This window comes from Camelus dromedarius, chromosome 29, assembly GCF_036321535.1.
Source record: "Camelus dromedarius isolate mCamDro1 chromosome 29, mCamDro1.pat, whole genome shotgun sequence".
NCBI classification, from domain to species: Eukaryota; Metazoa; Chordata; class Mammalia; order Artiodactyla; family Camelidae; genus Camelus; species Camelus dromedarius.
The window spans coordinates 4928182-4945822 of NC_087464.1; the positions used below are offsets into that span (position 1 = coordinate 4928182).

The 17641-nt window shown below is 48.9% G+C and overlaps 1 protein-coding gene across 2 annotated transcripts in view; it reads right to left on the reverse strand.

The window, feature by feature from the left end:
* The window catches only part of ENTREP2 (endosomal transmembrane epsin interactor 2), a 274354-nt gene that overhangs the window by 162646 nt on the left and 94067 nt on the right, over window positions 1–17641 (reverse strand). For both annotated transcript variants that reach the window (XR_010378236.1, XM_031440881.2), the window contains exon 2: window positions 1371–1427. Coding sequence is in view for 1 of the 2 variants with exons in the window: in XM_031440881.2 (XP_031296741.2) it covers window positions 1371–1427 (57 nt within the window). In the remaining variant the exon portion in view is untranslated. The remainder of the gene's footprint in view (window positions 1–1370; window positions 1428–17641) is intronic.

Consider the following 17641-nt stretch of genomic DNA (forward strand, 5'->3'; position numbering starts at 1 on the left):
TTTGCGGTAAGATGACGGGTCCCGTGAGAACCCGCATCCCAGGGCCAGGGCCAGCGCACCGAGAAGGGGGGCCGGGAGATGTGCACCATCCCTCTCGTCCCACACACCCACCCAAAGGAGGTGTCTGCACTGGGGGGCCAAGGAGGAGGGGCAGAGCAGGCTGTCTCCATGACCCAAGCCACTCCACAGAGCAGCCAGTGTCGGGCCCCATGGCCCACATGCCTGCCGCCACCTCCCTCTTCTCGGTACATGAGCTGCAATTTACTTGTAAATAATCCAGCAAGGGGCTTGGGTGACACAAGACTGGAATGTTGACACTGCTGATGACGGATGTGGGCACATGGGGGTCCATTATACTAGTCTCTCTACTTTTGTGCCTATTTGAAAATTTCAGTATAAAAAAAATTTTAAGGAAATTTCTCAAGATATAGTAGAAGAGGAGGCCCACTGAATTAAATCCCTCCTCCTTCCCGACACCTCTTCAGGATGTCACAGTTACTCTAGTGAAGGAGGAGGTGTTTACAACAGATAGGTTTGTGGGGTTTTTTTCTATTTCCATTAATATTTAGTACATGTCCTTATCTCCAAAGTCCCATCACTTAAAGAAGAGATTTTAAATAATTGATTACTACAAAAGAGGAAAGGAGTCACGCCGTCTTTTTCATTATCCATCAAATCCCGGAAAACCTCTTCCTCTAGTCCTGACACAGAGATATAAATACATTAATGCACGCACCGAGGAGAACATACACATGAATCAATAGACGCAAATTCGCCTGGGGTGCCTCTCAGATGGAAAAACCATCACCGTCTTTCCACCTGCCCTCCCCAGCACCATGCCCCAGCTCCGGGAGAAAGGGCTACGGGTCCCCTTTCTTCACCCTTCCATTCAAATACAGTCTCTCCAGATAAACAGAAATACCGCACTGAGCTTCACAGTCTCCTAAACACACAAAAAAGCCAGCATTTCTGGAATTCAGATAAGACACATTCTGTCCGTGTATCACGCATAAGCACATGTAGGTGCCCGGACATGATTACCGGTCTAGAGAAATCACTTGCCTCTGCTTTTACTGTGATATCTTTGCTGGGGGGCGTGTCCTCTAAGGCGGCACAGCACAGAACGAACAAAAAGGGCGCTCGTGAGCACCTGCGGCCAACAGCGCGATGCTCTCCCGGGGGCCAGCGCGAGGCGCGGCGGTCACTACTTACGCGCCTCTGCACTGGGAGGTCATGAGGACAGGGTGCTAGGGCTCCCGCTGTCTGCAAAGAAGCTGGACTGCTCTTGGGCATCGCCTTGCCAGCGCTCACACCTCCGCAGGTAGACAGCCCTGCTCCAAGGCCACCGCAGACACCTGGGTGCGACTTACCACGAGGGAAAGGGGCCTTTTCCAGGAGACGACGCCGATGAGTCCAGACAGCAGCACCTGGGGGACAGAGAGAGCAGGAAGGTGAGGAACCTCCGAGGATGGCACATTCATTGCCTGCAGCCACCATGCAGGGCCACCGAAGGTGACCAGCTCTGCGTGCAGCAGCTGAGAGCAAATGCTCTTTCTGAAAGAGCCTCCACCAGCTTTCTTCTCCTCCCTCGGGTCTTCTGAGATACTTAGCTGTGTGATTTAAACATCACAGAGAGGACTGGACACACTACTCTGCGGAAAGGCGGTGCTGTCCCACTCACATGTCACCCACCACCAGCCTTCTCTGTGTGGGCTCCAGGCACGGCAGGCCCACAGTCTCCCTCTGTCTTCCCACCCCCTGGGGTCCTCCAGCCCCTGCAAGGGCCTGCCTCTCACTCTTGGCGTGGCCCCCAACCCACCGAGGAGGCTCTGAGCTGCCCGCCCCTCTCCCAGGCCCCCAGGTCCCCAAGGGGGTTCCCCCAGGACTCCCCAGCAGTCATCCCTCTGCCCGGTTCCCCCAGTGCCCTGGGTCTTCTGACTCTCAGGAGAAACATGCTGGGCTCCCGGCCCTCCTTTCTCTGGGGCTGGGCCACCTCCCAAGGGCACGTGAGACCCACACTGGCTGATGCCCACACTCCCGGGCTCCCGGCATCCAGCCAGGGCCAACAGACCCTGGAGACACTACCGCTCCCCACCCACCGCAGTCTGGCTTTGGCCCCCACTCCCCTGCAGACACTCTTCTCCCAAGGTCACCCAAGGCTCACCAAGTGCAACAGACAAGGGCCATCAGGGTCATCATGACTGGGGGCTGCCCCCATCCTCCAGCCGAGGTGCCCTCTTCACTAGGCTCCGTGTCGCCCCTTTAGGTCCTCGCTTCTCTGGGTTCCCCTCCTCTCTGGTCTGTCAGGCCTTCCCTCCTCTCCCCACAGCTTCCTTGGAGACCCATCTACCATTCAGGCTCCTCCAACAGCATCTGCTAATGCCTCCTGCAGGTTCCTCCCCAGCCCAGAGCTCTCCCCTGAAGGCTGTCCCTCACTGTCCACCTCGAGATGTCCGCAGATGCACCTGCACTCGTGACTTCCTCCACCCAGACTCCCTGTCACCTCTGCCCTCCACAGTGGGACCCCTCCTCCTGTCCCCTCTCCCTCACCCCCAGTATCCCACCACACAGTGAGGAGGTGGCGGCTGCAGCTTCCCCTTCAACAAGGCAATATTCCCAGAGGCGCCCTGTAAGTAAGGTCCTGGTGTTTCCATACGAGGTCTCCTGCAATGATACATCACCCCAAATTCCCACTGTGGGCTGGAGGGGCTGGGCTGCATATCCCCTGGGATTCCCAAAGGACTGACCCTGGACCCAGAGGCAAGCATGCTACTGAAGGTCCCCTTGGTGACAGACCCCAGTGGGATCAAGTCTTAGGCCATCATCTGCTACCACACCCAGTGCCATGCTGGCCTCAGAGATTTCCAAAAACATCCGGAACAGAAGTTTTATGTGAAAGACTCTAAACCTTATTCACACACACAAACTAACAAATAAAAATGAACAAGAGCTAATCAGTGCTCTGATCCCAAACCTACCATCCTCTCTTCAGTGCACGTGCATCTTCCAAACACAGCCAGTGCTGACAAGTATTATTTACAGAAACCCTTGCCTACATTCTCCCACATTCTCCGAGGCCACGTCTGCATCACTCTCATTCCACAGTGCCTCTCCAACCTTCCTCTCCCCTCCTGCGCCCTTCCAAATCCAACACTCGATCTGTCAGAACACCCCTTCCGGTGATGAATTCTTCCTCCTGTCTGGATACTTGACCTCCCTCGCATCATTTTCCAGTTGGATGAAACTGCCCTTTCTCATGAGGACAGGGTGCTAGGGCTCTCACCGTCACCTCACGCTCCACATCTCAAACCCTGATCTCATTTCTCCACCCCCAAGCCTTCTTTTGGTGAGTCAGAAGTTTCTGCCAATCCCAAGTCCTCATCTGAGCTCGGGGCACAGTTCAGGGGGCCGTCAGGCATGGAGCTGAGCTAGCTCTGCTTCTCAGCATCTCTCCTCGTGTTTCCCTCCCACTCCCATCCCCACCTGCACGCTCTAGATTCACCCGCCTGGAATCACCTCTACCTGCGCTCAGCTCCTCCCCACCTCTGCCCCTCCCCCGAAGCCACACTGGACACCTCCACCAGGTGAACCTCACTTCCCTGGTGCCACCGACCAGACCCACACCCATTTCGTCTCCGATGTCCACCTCCACTCGAGTACTGTCCACTCTGGGCACCTTGAGTGCCTGCACCAAAGCCACTGCGTTTCTCAAACACAAGCGCTGGCATGGAAACCCTGCAGGCTGTCTTCCCTCCTGTCACCCCAACCCTCCGGGCCCCCTGCCTCAGTCCCCACCCTTTCTTTTCCTTCAGACTGATGGCCAAGTTCTGGGGGCCCCGGCTCTGACCCTGCCATGTCCCCAGGACTGACTTTCAGGAGTGACCGCCCATTCTCCTTTCACACCAACACCAGCCTCGCTCAGACTAAGCCTGGATGGAGGATGAGGACTATCTCCCAGAAAACATACACTCAGGCCCCACCCCCACCTCCTGTCTCTGCCATATGCAATTTCACCTGTCCGTCGAGACATGGCCCAATGGCCCCTCGCCCAGGAAGAGCTTACGAATTCGAGAGTCTGTGGGGTCCCACTGAATCCTTAAACTACCCCAGAACCCCAAGGCTTTTCTAAAATGCTCAGATGGAACCCCTTTATCTTCTCAGCTGACATTTCTAAAACTATCAGATCTCTCTAATGACCAAGCTGCTTATAACAAGGATTTTGCTGAACCTCCAAAGAGCAGGAGTTTATAACCATAGAGGAAATGAATAGCACTTATCTTTGGCTGCAGTAAAAATTCTTGACTTTTCCCCGTCTTCATTATAAAGTTATCATCCGACAAATCCCCTCAAGTAATTTTACTTACAACAAACATGGACAATTTGCTTCTTGAAGATAATTTACATTTCTAAATATCACTAGTGATTATAATTGGGAACGGATCCAATTCCCCTCTACGGAGGCAAAAACTAAAACCATCCAACTCAGTGAGTGAGGCACGCAGATTCCAAGATTATACCATGACCTTGGATAAGGCTTCCCCCTGGCGTGTGACATGATGCGCTATCCAGTGATCCTCCCCAGCGACAGCATCTTGAAATGCTGCTGCCCTGGCAACACCCTGACTGCAGCCTCATGGGACCCTGGCCAGTTGACCCTGCTAAGCTGCGTCCAGACTCTGGACCCAAGAAATCTGGGAGGTCATACACAGGTGTTGTGTTGAGCTGCAGAGTTTCTGGTAATTTGCTGTCAGCAACAGAAACTGAATTGTTATGGATTGAATGTCTGTGTCTCCCCCCACCCCTTACATCCATATGCTGAAGCCCTAACCCTCAGTGTGGTGGCATTTGGAGATGGGACCTCTAGGAGGTGCTTAGGGTTAGAATAGGTTGTGAAGGTGGGGCCCTCATGGTGGGATGGTGGCCTTATAGGAAGAGATCTCTCGCTCCATATGCACACAGCGTGGAAAGGCCATGGAGGACATAGAGAAGTCAGCAGTCTACAAGCCAGGGAGAGGGCCCTCACCAGATCTGACCATGCCAGCAGCCTGAGCTCAGACTTCCAGCCTCCAGAACAGTGAGAAAGTAAATTTCTGTTTAAGCTGCCCAGCCTCTGACATTTTGTCTCTGCAGCCCGAGCTTCCTCATACACTGACACATCCAGAGGAGGGTGCTGGAACACTGTTCCCAAATATCCCCTCTCTCCATGTCTGCTCCCAGGAAGAGCAGACTTCTCTGTCCCCAGTACAGAAACACCAGCACCAGCTCTAACAAGGGAGGGCCACGTTAGAGTGGACTGCAGGAGGCTTTCAAAGACCAGATGCCGCAGTGCCTGGAGTCCCTGAGGGCGCCTGGCTCCAGTCCCCGTGGCAACCAGGGAAGTGGAACCTATCCCTGCTCTGAAACGATCAGGTCTTAGCTTGGACTATCATTTGCTCAACACCAGCCACTAGGCAGGATTACACTGCAGGTTCTGCCATCTCAGTAATTCTGTACCACGCCTGGGAGCTACAGGGTCATGAGTCTAGTTGGCCGTGAAATTACCACATCTCCAGACACCCCTGTCCCATTTAATTTGCCAATATTGTGAGTCAAAGTCCCCAGTTTGCAAAGAAAATGAAGAGGGGAGGGTCAGAGAAGAGTAACACACAAGTAAGTGGCTGTGAAAGAAAAGCTGAGAAGAACGGAGAAGGCAGGATACTGCTCCGAGAGGAGGCTTAACTTTCCAGCATCTGTGAGTCGTAAGGACGCCAACTGGTGCTTTCTCCACTTCCCCACTCCGCCTACAGAGAGGCGAGAGATAAAATTAGAAATGAGAAAGCGCTTCCTGCAGCAGACAGCATCAGCGGGGCTCACAGATTCCGAGGAAGGGAATGGCATCTTGAGAGCAGACGGTCTTCCCGCTTGATTGGTGCCGCTGCCCGGACACCGGCGCCCGGAAGAAATCGGCTCTTCACATCTCGTCTCCACGATGGAAAAGCGCTTTCACTGCCTCCAACTGGGAATCTTCTTCAGCTCTTCAAATCCAGTTCAAAGGCAAATGGTAAACGCTACATTTCGGGGAGAGAAGCAAGTCTTTCTAGAATGCAGACTTGCAAGCCAATTAAGTCATTTCACAAGACACACGGCCGGCGCGCCCAATAGCTCCAGTGGTACCAACTGACCACTAAAAAGCCAGTGTTCACAACGTGTCCGGAGAAAGAACTGTTGTGGCAATAACAGAGCAACGGTATTCTGAGCTGCCTGGAATGAAACAAGTCTCCGGACCCCCAACTTCAACAGCCTTTCAGACTGCAGACCTGCACCACGTGGGCAAAACTCTCCCTTCAGTTTCACGGACTAGCTGAGCCTCCTACTCGACCCCACCTCTGTTTTCTTCTCTTTCTACATGGTGTTTGTCCTCTGGGTCCCCCCGGAGCCACGTGGCCAGGCTCACTCAGGAATGCCAGCTCTCAGCCTTCCGTGTCCATCTCTGCTCCCTTCCGGGAAACACGCACGTCTTCACAGGCATCCCCTCCATGGCGTCCACCTCCTCCTCTCAGAACGATCCCCTACTCCCCATCCTGCTCCCAGCTGTTCACGTCCAGCCTGTGGTTCCAACTCCCTCCGCACAGCAGTACATCGAATTCAGAACCTGCACCAGGAAAGCCACTCTCCTTCTCAAATGACTTCCTCCACAACTTCCTCCATGACTCTAGAGCTTCCATTCGCTCTTTGTCAGCAGCAAACTGATAAATCAATGACAAAGGTGCCCCAGAAAGAAAAAAGTGAACGTAAAACACTTATAAATATTATAAATGACTCATGAGTTGACAGAAAATCGGAGTTGAGACACACACTGCCTGTTCTACTGCAGTGTATTTCCTTGATGCAAAGGAGCTCATCTGCGCTTGGTACCAAACTCACTCATCCTGGCTCTGCCCTGTAAGAGGCAGTCTCCTGCCAGGGTGATTACTCTGAAATCAGGGTAGTTGATAGACCCACCACTGGATTTGGTTATTTAAAACATTAATAAAGTAGCACACCTATGACACTTTAAAAAAATATTTTGATTTTAAAATATTTTAAAATAACTAGTTCCCCTTGCAACTTTATATAAATAATTTTATTTCATGCCTTTTAAAATCTTATTCTGAGAAGGGCTCCAAAGACTGCAGTCAATTGCTCTGCCAAAAGTAAGGAACGCTTGATATGGAAGTTCCTTTAGTGCAGATATTTCAGTGGCAAACTCCCATGTTTCGTGCGTCTGTAAATTTCTTACTTCACCTCAAGCTTGAGAAATAGTTTGCCTGGATACACTATTCTAGGTTGACCATTTCTTCTCTCAATAGCGTGAACATATCATTCTACTTTCCGGCTTCCACTGTGGCCGTCGAGACGTTGGCTGTCCTTCAAACTGTTGTTCCTTGAGTGGCGATGCTGCTTTCAATCTTGAAAGACTTTTAAGATCATCTCTTTGCCTTCTGTGCGCTGAAGTTTTTGCACAGTATGTCTATGTGTGCCTTTATCTATCCTCTTTGAGATGCACCGTGCTTCTGAATCTGTAAATGTATTTTTTTTCATTTCATATTTCTGGAAATTTTTAGCTAATATCTCTTCAAATATCATTTCTCTGACATGCTCTCTGTTGGGGACTCCAATAGCCTCAGGCTGATCCTTCACATTCCACCCTCCAAGCCCCTCAGTTCTTCTTTCATGTCTTCCATACCCAGCTTTTCAGTATTTTGTGCTGAATAATTTCTTCAGGTATATTTTTCAGATGATGAATGTTCCATGTTGATCAGCTGTTGAACATGTGCATCTGTTTAGAAAATTTCAATGGTTATATTTTCTTTATTTAGAAGTCTTACTCTTACCTTCCCCCAATACCGCTGTTTGTTTCGGACATTTCTCGTTGCATGCCGTCTTTACGATCCTGTCCTGAATTACTTCTGACTATTTCACATACAGACGCTCTAGAGCCCAAGGGGCATAGTTACCAGAAGGCAGCTGAGTCTGTCCTTCATTGTGTCTCACTCGCTACAATTTGCTTGCTTTAATACCTACATTCTTGGGAGTCTTTTGTGGTGAACACATTGCTTGGTCTTCATCAGTGAGGTTCCATGTACCCCAGATGGAGAAATTTTTCCCAACAGAGTTGTCCTTCTGCCAGTAACCTAGAAGCACCCAGGATGTGGAAACATCATGGTCTCCAAGGACCTTGTGGCTCAGGTGGAGATCTCAGGTGAGCCCTCCCCGCCAACCTCGCTATGAAGTGGATGTCCGTGCTCAGGACATCCGGCTGCTGCAGCCGCCACTGAGCTGCTCTGACCTGCTCCCTGGCGCCCAGGCTCCAGCTGCCTGCTGCCTGCTGCCTGGGCCTTGGTTCACTGTGTATGTGTCTGTGGATAAGGTGGTGGCCCTGGGAGACCTGCAGTGCCTCGAGGACCATGTCCTTTGTCCACGACCAAGGCACAGGAAGATCAGTGTCTGGTGAAGATCCACTTCCTGGTTCAAGGACCATCATCTTCTCTCCGTGTCCTCACATGGTGGATGGAAGGTGTGGGGGAGCTCCCTAGGGTCTCCACTGTAAAAGAGAGCACTAACCCCACTCATGTGGTCCCTACCCTCATGACCTAATCACCTCCCAAATATCACCCCACTGGTGACTAGGATTTGATATGTGAATTTTAGAGGTACCCAAACATTCAATCTACAGCAACCAGGTTATCAGAAATGGTTTTCTAAAATATAAATTGTAAGTATTAGTACAATTTTATATTGGTTTGTATTAGTTTATTACTATTGTATTGTGCTGTATTGGTATATCAATTTATACTAGTAATATAAATTACTAATGTGGTGTGCAAAATATAAATTACTACAATTGATTCCCTCCCAATCAATAAACTAAGTGTACCTATTGATACCAAGAAATAGGGAAAGTGGTCAAACAGCCACAGGCAAATTCTTCACAAACTTCAAAGCACAGAGATTTCCCACACTATTTAAATTTCTTTCTGAGCAAAGAGGGAAAAATCCAGGAAACTTTCCAAATTCCTTTTTTACAAAGATCAGCATAACAATTACAAACCTGTAAAATATCAAAAGAATAGAAAAGAGACCAATTTTACTTAAAAACAGAGGAACATAATTTTTAAATGAAATGAAAGAAAACAGAATTTAACAGCACATTCTGAAGAATAAAGAACAAGGCCAGGGGTTCATGTCAGGAATTAAAAGATGGTTCAGTAAGAGGAAATATAGTAATAAAGTTCATCATTAATATGACAAAAATGAAAAATACGGTAACTCAGTAGATGCAGAAAAGGCATTTGATGAAATTCACTCTCCATTTTTCAAGAAAATAATTCTCCACTTAATAGGACAAGATAAAGAGGCCCACAACCACCACTTCTATTTGAAATTATTTGGAAAGACCGGTGTGGCATGCAGACTAGTGAGACGGTCCCCAAGGTGCCCACCCCGCAGTGTCCACATCCCACAAAATCCATCCCCGCCCCGCTCCTTCCCTGAGTATGGGCAGGATTATGAGTCTGATGGATTTCAGTCCCGTGCTGAGGTTACAACATGTAACAAAGGTGAAAGGATTCCGCGGCTGTACTTGGGTCCCAAATCCATCTGCTCTGAGTTAATTGAAACGGAGGCTCTCCTGGGCGGGCCTGACCTCATCAAGTCTTGACCCTTCTTGAAGTGGAAGATTTGAAGCAGGAGGGAGATTCCACTGCTGGCCTTGCAGAACCATGCGGTGGGAGGTCCCCGACCAGCTGACAGCTTGCAAGAAAACCACAGGAATGAGTCTGGCCAGCAACCCGAAGGAGTGTGGGAAGATCTTTCCCTTAAGGCTCCTGATCAGGATGCATCAGGCCTCTCCCAGATTTCAGCCTCTGGACCTTGAGCAGGGCCCCTACTCAAATGCGTGGCTCCTGACCCATGGAAACTGTGAGACCGTCAACCTGGGCTGTTTGAAGCCTCTGTGCTTGCGGTAATTTGTTACCTAGCAGTAGAAAACTAAAGCAAATAGCTAATAAAATGAAACAAAAGGAAGAAAGAAAAATTATGAGCATTGGAAACAGGCAGCAAAATTAGTGCTACTTGAAAACAATACGCTTCTCTAACCAGACAACCCAGAGGAACTGATTGAAAAAAATTAGAGGATTCGGTAAATCATCTGGTTAGAAAATCAACATATGAAGAAAGTACGTTACTACTTACATTTATTGAGCACTGACTATATACCAGACACTTTCTAAGGTTTTATATTTTGCCTCTTTGTATCCTGACAATCCTAAAAGGCACGTGTGATTTCCGTGCCCCCCTGCACAGGTGAGAAAAGTAGAGGACAAAGAAGTTACGAGCCTCACTTACACACAGTTAGGAATATTAACATGTAAACTACAGGAGAAAACGGCTTTTCCACAGGCAGGCAGGAAACGACTGGTTAGAAAAGAGGATAAAAGTAAAGATTCCATTTATAACGGCAAGCACAAAGGTAGAGTGTCTTAGAACAGACCAGTAGGAAATGGGCAGGAGCAGTATCAGGAAAACCTTAAACACCAACTGAAAACATAAAATCCTTCATTATTAGACGGCCAGAAGTTCACTTCTTTAAATAGAAGAACTAAGTGATATATAAATTTCATGCAATTTTCATTCAAATAATAAAAAGGGGAAAAGAAAACCTATCCAATAATAAAAAAAAAAAGTGTTGGGACCACGGTTAGATACTTGGAAAGAAAGAAAGCTTAATTTTTACCTCACTTTTTATACCAAAATCAATGCCAGAGGAACCAAGAAGGAAAACATAAATCAAAACACAGACATCCTAGAAGAGTATGGCAGAATCTTAAAAACATCTTCTGAAGAGGAGTCAGACTTCTGAGGCACAACACAGAATTAGGAGCCCTGCTAGAAAGAATTAATACGTTAAATGTTATGTTCTTCAAAGCACCTGTATGTGGTACACGGAATTACTTCTCTCAATCTCAGGGCCTCCCCATATTGGAAGTACAAGGCTTTGTGACGTGTGATGTGGGGGCCTCTGGACAGAGTGGGTGGAGTACCATCCTCACCCAATACTGGCCTTGGCCATGGGACTTGCTCTGGCCATGGGAGGTGGGGGCGCACCAACCCAAAGCCTCCAGAGGCATCGTGTACTGCTTCCAGCCGAGAGAGGACACAGCCCAGGTGGCCACAGCCCCATCAGCCTAGATTTCAGAATGGACAAACGGCACAGACCTAACCCCCACCAGAAGCCTCCAGCCCAAAGTGGGGCCCCCAGCTGACTTGTGTATTTATAATACACACAATAAACAAAAGGTTGGTTGTCTTAGTTTACAGAGTTCATACACGTTAACAAGGAAAAGGAGCCACTCAATAGGTAAAAATGGCTAAGGATTCTGATAGGATGTTCACATTTTAATGGACAATTAATAGATAAAGGGATGCTTAAACCTACTCTAATTTTTTTAAAGCAAGCCAACAAACATCTTTATCAGACTGCCAATGTTTGTTGGTGAAGTTTGATAAAACCCAGTGGTGGGTGACCAGGACAAAGGAGGGGAAAAAGTTCCTCTTGAACATTATCAGTGTTGGTATAAACTGCTGTAGCTAGCCTTCCTTGGGGGCAATTTCATAAACCTCTCAAATTAGGAAATGTGCACACTCATACTCAATGACGAGAATTTAGCCTGTGGATGGATAGCCAGATATACACCAGGCCGTTTGCACAGGCTGTTTACCACAAAGATCTGTAACCAGGGGGAAATAATAAAGGGCTAGTTACATAAGCTTTGATATTTACACATAACGTGAATACATGCATTATGAAATGGGATGTAGATCTGTTTGTGCTGCTGTGGAATGGTCCAAAGATAAATAACTGACAGACAAAACACAGCCCCGTGTGCAGAGAGTGAATCCCGTTTGTGTAAACAAAAAGGAGTGCATGGATGGTGGTGTATACATAAACGCGTCTCTCTGGAAGAAAACACAAGAAATGATGGGAAACTGGAATTAGGGAGGAGGTGAAAGCCACTTGCTTTCAAGTGTGTAAGTTTCTGTAACATCAATCTTCAATCCAGCACTATATATAAAAATAGATAAAAACAAAGTTCTTCTGCATAGCACAGGGAAGTATATTCAATATCTTGTAATGAAAAAGAATATGAAAACGAATATGTGTATATATATGCATGACTGCGACATTGTGCTGTGCAGCAGAAACTGACACACTGTAAATGACTACTTTAATTAAAAAAAAAACCCTTCAATCAGGCATGGATTACATCCTGACTATTTTAAACAATGCATACAGTTTGAACCTGTAATTCCTCTTCTAAGAATTCCAGATAGTAATCAAACCATTATTTATAATCTTGAAAGTAGGAAACAACCCGGGTGTTCAGCAAGAGGGAACAGCTTATCTTTATCAGGTCCTTCCCAGCTGCTGCCTGATCTCATTATGGAAAAATGTTTAATGCCAGGTGGAAAAGTTCACACTATATAAAAAGGAAAGAAGGCAAAGAAAAGCAGGCTACAAAATGGTTGGGATCAGGGGCACCCTTCTATTAAATAAATAAACACAAATGCCAACATACAAATACACAAAGAAATCAGCGCTGAATCCAGGACACCTGGGACTGTCTCCTGGGAGGAGGATTTTAACGGCCTCCCTGCACCTTTCTACTTCCCGTGTTTTACACAGAACGGAGAAAACACTTTATGGAAACTCAAGCTAACGACAGCTGGTTCTCTTTCTCAGGGGCAAGGTACACCAGGTAAGTGGGAGACATCTCCCTCCCCAGGTGGGAGAGGTGGGTTGGGGGACAGAGGCCAGAACTTGCTCTGTTGGGCCCTCTGCTTCGCAACAGACATCGAAGGACTCTGCAGACTTATGGCTGCAGAGCTGGGTCAAGAGCGGGCAGGAAACCAGAATCTGAGCCCCGTGACGGGGGTCTGAAACCGACCCATACGATGTGTGTGGGGAGCAGGAAGGCCTGGGCTCCCCAGACACGTGCAGGATGGGTGCCCGTGGGCAGTTCTACGTGGGCCGCCCCTCTGTCATGAAGAATGATAAGGATTCAAGACGTAAATGCAAATTTCAAAGACGGATTCCAACCAGCACTCAAATGTAGGCAGGACCCTCCCATCCCTGTCATCTTCCAGTCCAGCGTGGGGAAGAAAACACCAAGTGGGCAGTTATGTCACTTGGTTTGGAAAAGAATATTATACAAACCATTTGTAAATCATTTTGAGTCTCTTCTTTCAGAAGCCTCCTCCTGGCATGACAATAAAGCAATGTATTTGTTGATACAGAACATTAATTCCATTAAAATCGCATTAAGCGTAATGAAAAGCTATCAGAGTATAATTATGCAAGCGAATTCACAGAGCCACATGCACTTTTAAATCCACTGGAATTACAATAGGAAGTGAATCTGTGTGGTAGACAGATTGCTCCTTCATTTCCAAACAACTATGAATAAAGGCCCACTGTCCTAATGTTACAAACCACATGCCATTGGTGCAAACTCCAAAATCTAGGACTGTTCTTTCAAGGTGCCTTTGCCTGTTTTATCCTGGGGCCATCCCATTCTTGGAGACAGACGCTGTGCTCCTGAATCTTGAGTCTTCTGAGTTAATCCTACCCCAAAGCACACTCCCTTCTTGGAATTCCTGTCCCTGGAGCCAGTGGACTGGACCCTGAAGGATCCCTGAATCCTGGACATTCACAGTTGCCTCCCAGAGCGCCCTCTGCAGCCCAGATCTGGCCACTGCTGGGCCCGCAGGCTGACCTCCTCCCTTCCTGGGCTGGATGTCCCCAGGTGCCCCTCACATCAGCCTTGGCCGTCCCAAACTACCCAGCTACACACAGAGACCTGGGTGCCAAAAGAATCTCCTGTCCTGGAACCTGGTGAGGTCCCGGGAGGAGGCAAGGGCCAGGAGGACATAATTCCCAAGAGAGGAGCACTTCTTTGCTGCTGAGCATCCGTGGGTGTGTGAGGACCATCCCCACTGATGACTGTCCAGCTGAAGGGACTCTCCCTGAGACACTGGGATTCCACCAAGGTCCTTGCCCCTCACTCATGGGCTATGTCCACTCATGGCTGAGACACTTCTAGGACATGCCCCGCACCCCCAACCAAGAGGCAGGGGATCTGGACAACTGTGCTGTGCTGGTGGAGTGAAGGGACGCCCCCACACCGGTAGCCACACACGCAGTGACCTCCCCAAGAGCAGGCAGCAGGGCCAGCACCCCGTAACAGCCACCTCCATCACCACTGCTAGAGCCCTCCTCCTGCAGTGGGTCCCTGTGTCCACCGCCTCCAGAGCTCCCCCATCTTCTCAGCAGAGGCCTCTGGGTCTCCAAGTCCAGGGAGTCCCGTCAGCCCTCGTGGTCCCATTCCTGTCTTTCCAGAATAGCCTCCTGCCTTGGCTGCCCCCACCAGATCCCTGCAGCCGCCCCTTCCTCCTCCCCCAACTTCCCTGCTCCCTCTCCTCCCCTCCACACACCATCAGTCCTGGGACAGCTCGCGCCCTCCTGCAGTTTGCATCTAAATCCCGCCTCCCAGCCTCTCTTCCTTGCAGGCCCTGGTGGCACCTATGGAGCGGGTCTGATTCCTTATGGCCAACTGCTCCATCATACCCCCAAGGCCAACTGGGACATCCTCTCCCAGTCAGAGGCCCCCTGTTCACACAAGTGTGCCTGTCACAAATCCAGAGTGACCCCGCCACCCTCCCTGACCCCACCTCACTCTTAATGCCACCCCAGGCTCATTCTACAGTCCAACTCACATTGGGCCTTGCCCCCAGCTCCTCCCTCCACCCCTCACCTCGCTACCACTTCTCACCTTGAAACCATACCCTGTACCTGGCACCCTCGAGGGCCATAAGGTAGAGACAAAATGAGGAACCGAGACCTCCAAGCTTATTCTGCAGAAATTACAGATAGGGAAACAACGTGCTGACAGTCTCGTCGACTGAGCCTTGTGCAGGCGCATTGAGGGACTAGGATGACCCAGCGTGAACATTAGACACAGGCTGAAAACCCACCGCACGGAACACACAGTACCCCTGTGAATTGGCACACACAACCCATTAAGATGCACGAAGGACAGTCGTGCCCATGCAGAGAACTCTTGAGACGTCTCCTTTCCTCTACCCATCATTCTGACCCCCTCCCAGTCCTGCTCTCGGAGCGGTGAGACAGAGCTGAGCATCGCCCCCAGGCTCCTTGCTTGGCCGCCCAGCAATAAAGCCTTTTATCTGCAGAAGCCTGCTGCCTCGGTATTCGGCCTTTGCATCTCACAGGGGACAACGAGCCCACCTGCTCGGTTCCAACCTGACCTTTGGCGACAGCCCCACAAGGGGGTTTCTGCCCCTACTCCTGGCCGCACCTCTAACCTATCGTCCACGTTGAAGAATCATCTTCAGTGCCAATCTGACCAAGTCACTCTCCCCTACCAACACTCTTCCCTCCTTGAGCTAAGTCCCAAAGCTTCAGGCTCAGAGGGTCCCTGCCCACGTGTCCTGCCTCCTCCAGGCCCCTCCCCCACGGTGCGTCCCTCTGCCTCCCCGTCCCCTGCGCAGCTCATCACCCAGCACATGCAGCCCCCTCAGTAAGAGCTATGGGACCAGGACCCACACTCCTATCAATGCTCCTGCCCTCCTCCTGCAGCAGGTGCTGGGGGCAGAGGGCACAGCTGTTATCTTCGGGCAGTCCCTCGCTGAGCAGGGCCTGAGTTCCCCGGTGCTGTCCAAGTGCTGTCCCCTGCAGGCTCTCAGCGTGCAGACGCTCAGCCCCTCAGGGCCGGCACCCGTCTCACCCCCACCCGCCTAGCTCCGCAGTCACACTGAGGTGGCCCGGCCCTAAGGAACAGCATTCTGACTTTTCCCCTTTATTTTATAACAAAAGCAATGCAAGTTCAATATATAAGAAATCAGGAAAATCAGAGAAGATAAACGAAGAAAATGAAACCATGTATCTCTCACTGCCTCTGAAACTTCTGATGCAGGTTAAGTTCTAGTGGATTCTGTTTCAAGAGATCTCAGTAAAAATGGAATCACAATGTGGTCAAGAATCCTCCCTCACTACCACAATATCACACCCTGTAAGTACTCGTTTACAACATTTTAATGGCTGAAGGGTATTCCATGGTATGAAAATACCATTTATTTAAAGATTATTTATAAATATTTGAGATCATAAACATTATGAGTAAAATTTTTTGAACAAGCTTATAAATACATGAATATTTAATTAATATTCTCAGATCTAAGTGATTTTTTTGACATGATTTGAAAAGCTTGTTCCTTAGAGAGGCTGCCGATTAAAATTGTTTCCTCTAGTATTCACTTCCAAATTTTCACAGCCAGACCCACACACGTCCTCCCTCTTTCCCATTTCTAACATCCCGATAAGCACAGCATTGGGTCTACGTCACTACGGCTACGTAAATATCGTCCATAGCTGAGCCACTAGGAGTACTATAATTGCAGTGCCTTTAAAAAATCACATTACAATATTTCATTGGGGCTCGCTGCCACATTTTCCACCTGTCTTCTATACATCTATCATAAATTCATTCCAAGTCCTCTGCAGACCTGAGAGTCCCCTCTGACTGTGCTGGAGTATATCAAGTGGTCCATCCACTTGCGTCTTCTTGGATGTGGCCCTCTTAGGGCCCTCCATCCCCTGCCCCTCCTCACCTGGCCATCCCCTGGGACTGGTACACCATGGTGTCCAGAGACTTTCCATCATCATGGACCTCCTCTGCCTCTCTCCTGGGCTGGAGCCATTCTTCCTTGATCCTGTCTTCTTTTCTCTCATTTTTCTCCCCCAATTTTTGGATGGATCATATCCTCCAATAACTCTCAGAGAAAGGATTCATAGCAGGTAGAACTTTTGAGACCCTGCATGTCTGATGTGTAGGGACAGAATTCCTAGGCTGTAGATGACTTTCCCTCAGCACTTTTCTGGCAATGATTTAACATGTTCTGACCTCATGTGGCTGCTGAGAAGCCTGGTTCATTCATCAGCAAATATTTACCGAGGGCCAACTGTTTACCAGGCATTGTTCTAGGCATGGGGGTTTGGCAGTGAAAAAGGGGGACACCCAGTGTCTCCCTCACAGATCAGGCACTCACAGAGCAAGGGAAGAGGGTGACAAAGAATGAGTGAAGCCATGTGGTATGTCAGATAGGGACACATAAAACGAAAAGGTAAGACCAGGAAATGGGGACTCAGGAAATAGGAAATCCTGCAATGAATATCTGCATTGTTTCCAGTTTTTGCCATCACGTACTATACATATTTGACTATCCTGCTGCATGTGGGTGAGACTGTCTGTAAGGTGCATGCTTACAAGTGGAACTGCTGGGTCACAGAGTATGTGAATGTTCAGCTACATAAAAGAATGCCAAGTTATATTCCAGTGGATTCCAAACTGGGAACACCAACCTGGGTTCCACCGGGAAATGTTCTGATCCACATCCTCTGCACATTGGTACTGTCAAACTTGTTTTTGTTTGCTTAGGACAATCCTAGCACTTTTGTCTGTTTGTTTTTATTAAAGTTTAGTTGATTTACAATGTTGTGTCAGTTTCAGATGCACAAGAAAGTAATTCAGCTATACATCTATAT